At 33.4% G+C, this 4,709-nt stretch overlaps 1 protein-coding gene across 1 annotated transcript; it reads left to right on the top strand.

Annotated features, from left to right (window-relative positions):
* Positions 1 to 1,502: 1,502 nt before the first annotated feature.
* On the top strand, positions 1,503 to 3,828 carry LOC111913940 (adenylosuccinate synthetase, chloroplastic). Its single transcript, XM_023909659.3, has 4 exons — positions 1,503 to 1,896; positions 2,115 to 2,807; positions 2,911 to 3,222; positions 3,304 to 3,828. The coding sequence occupies exons 1-4, from the start codon at positions 1,576 to 1,578 to the stop codon at positions 3,472 to 3,474; spliced, it is 1,497 nt and encodes a 498-aa protein (XP_023765427.1). The 5' UTR covers positions 1,503 to 1,575; the 3' UTR covers positions 3,475 to 3,828.
* The last annotated feature ends 881 nt before the right edge of the window (positions 3,829 to 4,709 follow it).

The raw sequence follows: 4,709 nt of genomic DNA, 5'->3' as shown, positions 1-4,709 counted from the left end.
AGCTAGTGTTTGGCCGGAAATGGTAACAATATTTTAGGGTTTTGTCCAACAGATCCTTCTATTATATACCAGGGGACCACTAAACCCTTAGGGCCCAAGCAAGCCAACTCATTCGTAAGTCGGTGACGTGTCATCCGAGTTGGGTGAGTTGACTCTCTAATTGAGTTGGGTGATGACTAAGCAAGGAAACTTGTTGAATTGGGTTAAAATCCCTAATTAGCTGGTAAAATATGAATTCATGCCCTTATAAAACCAAAAAATAACATAAGAGACATTTTAAACCTAAATGTATAAATGTAAGTACATGGGCTACGGTTATATTTTCTCTTTTCTTTTTGACATTTTTGCTGGTCAAATGCATTTAATCTTTTTTTTTTCAAAATGACGTCGTAATATGCATTTCAAAGGTCCAAACGTAAATTCAGGTCAGGGTTTAGCGAAATTAATGGTTATTTTGAAAAACCTCTCATTTTTTTTACTTCATTTTGGAAAAAGCTATGAGGATTTGGTAGGATTTTATCTTTCTCTTTTAAAATTTAAGGACTAAAGAACCAAAATTATTATTTTGGGAAACTTGCTGTTTTTTAATATATTATTTGGTGTAATATGCCAATAAGGATTCAAATGTATTTTCTTTATTTGGTTTAAACTTATATGTAAAATATAACGCACTAGGTGTGAGACCCATGTATTACATGGGTTTATTTAAAATAAATTAAATATGAAATATTAACAATTTAAAAAGTTTGAATTTATAAGAAAAATGAGGAATTTTTTGAATTATTAAAATTAAAGAGGTTTTAATATATTAGATACATTACATATATAAACCATTTCTAATAAATACCTTACATATATATATTACCTTACATATTAAATGTGAAATTTTAATTTAATAAAATGAAAAATACAATAAAATGACAAGTGAAAAATATAAAATTTAAAAATGTTAGAAAATGACATGTGTCCAAATAAAGGAGAAGAGGACATGTGGCAAAATCATTTTTATTTATTAGGGTAGATTCAACCAACATGTAAGTAACCTTCTTACATGTGTAGATTTTTTTAACTTTATTTTAAATTGATATAGTGTCCTATGCAAGGTTGTTTTTTTTTCTCTTAAATAATTAATAAATTTAAGCTTGTTTTTGACTATTAGTTTGCATCCAAATATCCTTCACGAGTTCACGTTCATGAACTCGTGTGACTTATGGTCCAATTCATATTTTTGTAGATAAGCAATTAAACACGCATTCTTCTTATATTAGATGAAAAATGTTAAACAAAAATATTTGTGAAATTAGATTTTGTAATTCTTCCATATTTATCCAAAAAGAGCAATGAAATTATTAAGTATAAAGGTTAAAAAATGTAACTCACTTTTTATTAAAGTGTTTTTTTTGAAGGGGTATCCTGCTTTAACCACATAAACAGAGGGACTATTTTGTAAAAATGTACTCAATTGAAGGGCTTGAAGCAATTAACCCTATAACTTTCTTCAAAACTTCCGTCTTCCGCCACCCCTGACTGCCGAAACCCTCGCGCATCTTTCTCAGTCCTTTCACTCTCACAGCCATGAACATCAGCTCCGTGAAGCTAGAGACAAACCCTAGCGCAACCGCGTTCAGGTCTCTGAACGGAAACGTTCGGGGCTACACGACGACCGGCCTTCCTCACGTCTCTCTTCACCACCACTCATACCACCGGAGAAATGCTTCAATTGCATGTTCAGCTTCTCCGATCGTAACCCTGGAAGAAAGGAAGGGTGAAATACCGAGTCGAATCGGGTCATTAGGTCAGGTATCGGGAGTGTTGGGTTGCCAGTGGGGTGATGAAGGCAAAGGCAAGCTCGTTGACATCTTGGCAAAGCACTTCGACGTCGTTGCTCGTTGTCAGGTACTTTCCTCTCTTCAAATGCTTCCAAAATGTATTGGTTTAAGATGCATAAATTCATATTCTGATTATGCATGTAAAGTATACGCCGTCGATTTCAAATTCAAATCGCCGGGGCTAACATTCTCTGTGACATTTCTATCGGAAGAGAGATTTCCATCTTCTGATCATAAGAACTCTGTCTCGACTTTTACATTATTCAATGTTGCTGAATCTCTCAGGGTGGAGCAAACGCCGGACACACTATCTACAACTCGGAAGGAAAGAAATTCGCGCTTCATCTTGTTCCCTCAGGGATTCTCAACGAGGAGACGATGTGTGTAATAGGAAATGGAGTTGTAGTCCATCTTCCTGGACTTTTCCAAGAAATTGACAACCTTGAATCCAATGGGGTTTCCTGTAAGGGAAGGATCTTAATTTCAGATCGAGCTCACTTATTATTCGATTATCATCAAGAAATAGATGGCCTTCGAGAAGCTGAGCTAGCTAAATCCTTCATCGGCACTACCAAGAGAGGAATCGGGCCATGCTACTCCAGCAAGGTCATCCGTAATGGCATAAGAGTATGCGACTTGAAGCATATGGACACCTTTCCAGATAAGCTTGATCTTTTGTTATCAGATGCAGCTTCAAGATTCCAGGGTTTTGAATACAGCCCGGAAGTACTCAAAAAAGAAGTTGAAGTGTATAAAAGATTTGCAGAGAGGTTGGAACCATTTGTTTGTGATACAGTTCATTACATGAATGAATCCATATCACAAAAGAAGAAAGTTTTAGTAGAAGGTGGTCAAGCAACTATGTTGGATATTGATTTTGGGACTTACCCTTTTGTCACATCTTCAAGTCCTTCAGCTGGTGGAATCTGTACAGGACTTGGGATTGCTCCTAGAGTCCTTGGTGATGTGATTGGTGTGGTAAGTCTAAGACTTCTTCACTTATAACATATCTATCTCAACATGGTATCAAAGCCTTTTATCTTATATCATATCTAACTATCAATCATGATTCATGATGTAGGTAAAAGCATACACTACTAGAGTTGGGTCTGGACCTTTTCCTACAGAGCTACTGGGTGAGGATGGTGATCTTCTCCGGAAAGCTGGGCAGGAGTTTGGCACCACCACCGGCCGCCCTCGCCGTTGTGGTTGGCTTGATGTAGTTGCTCTGAAATATGTTTGTCAAATTAACGGGTTTTCTTCTCTGAATTTGACCAAACTTGATGTGTTATCGGATCTTTCTGAGATTAAGCTTGGTGTTTCTTATAAGCATACAAACGGGACACCTATGAATTCGTTTCCTGCTGATTTAACCGATCTTGAGGAGTCAAAGGCAAGTTACACTTTTTCTTTCTTTCTTCTAAATTGCAGGGTTTTGGAATGAAGTTGTAAGATTTTTTATTTTGTGTTTTAGGTGGAATATGAAAGTATGCCAGGGTGGCAGGCTGATATTTCGTCTGTGAGGAGCTATGTGGATCTTCCAAAGGCTGCACGTGAGTATGTGGAAAGAATAGAAGAACTTGTTGGTGTTCCGATTCATTACATTGGTGTTGGACCTGGACGTGATGCTCTTATATACAAATGAAAATTCACATGAATTTGAATTTGGAGCAATTTCGTTAGTTAGATTGGAAGCTCCTTTTCTAACCTTCAACTCAATCCAACTTTTCTCAACAACTGTAAGGATTTTGTTGGTAGGTATATGATGCTTTTGAGTAAAGCTGATTTGGAATAAAGCAAAACTAGTTGTGTTGGGATTTGGGAATTTCTTAATTTTGCATGTTTACATGGTTGTATTTGTGTATCATATAATCATGTTGATGTTTGTGTAACAGATGAAGTGGTGTCTCATCTTACATAGAGTAGTAAGATGGGTTGAAGTGTTTGATTTTGAGTTTATCTTCCTAGAAATTGATTTTGTGTTTGGTTTTTGCCTTCATATGTTAGAGATCTTATTTGTGTTGTCTTGATGTTCTATGTGATGCCAATATTCTTTTGGGTTTCTTTCAAGATGAATGATGAAAGTTAATGTAGATGAACAATGTTTCGGGGTTGACAAATCTTTGAAGTTTCAAATTATGAAAGATTGGATTTCTTTTCAAAAGCTAAGGTGTAATAAAAAAATTAGGGTCAGTGAAATGGGAAAATAATGGAGTTTGTTGTATATATTTAAAGTTTTCTTTACATGTCTTGTAATTAAACAAAATACCATTACACCGTCTATTGTATATTTTGATAGTTTTTTAATTACAAATATTTTATATATATATATATATATATATATATATATATATATATATATATATATATATATATATATATATATATATATATATATATATATTGTGAATGTATAATCAATTTGTGTCCATTAGATTAAAAATTAAAAGAATAAGTGGTTAAAATGATCATGGCTTGATGGTAATTAATTTGAAACAACTAATAAGATATAATAGTTAGATTAGTTTAATAACAAAATATGGAAAAATCATATTTGAAGGAATAGATTTTAATTAATGTGAATTTTTTCATCCGACTACATTTTAATTTTCTTTTATTGGTGTTACAAAATTATTTAAGAATATGGCATAAAATTCTTCATATTAGGAATTTTTTACATATAAAATTCTTTAAGAAGTAAAAACAAGTTAATATAACAAAAGAAATATCAAACTTAGCAAAAGAAATTATACCATAAATGATGTATAAAATTTTGAAATAGACTGTGCCGATTAATACTCAGGTATGATTCAAACCATTTTTTCAATACATTCTCTCTTATTCCAATTTATTTGGATATCATGATGATCAAGTTATGAT

This window comes from Lactuca sativa, chromosome 8 (assembly GCF_002870075.4).
Source record: "Lactuca sativa cultivar Salinas chromosome 8, Lsat_Salinas_v11, whole genome shotgun sequence".
Classification (NCBI taxonomy): domain Eukaryota; kingdom Viridiplantae; phylum Streptophyta; class Magnoliopsida; order Asterales; family Asteraceae; genus Lactuca; species Lactuca sativa.
Note: the sequence above shows the minus strand (reverse complement) of the source record. Positions and strands in the feature narration are given on the sequence as shown.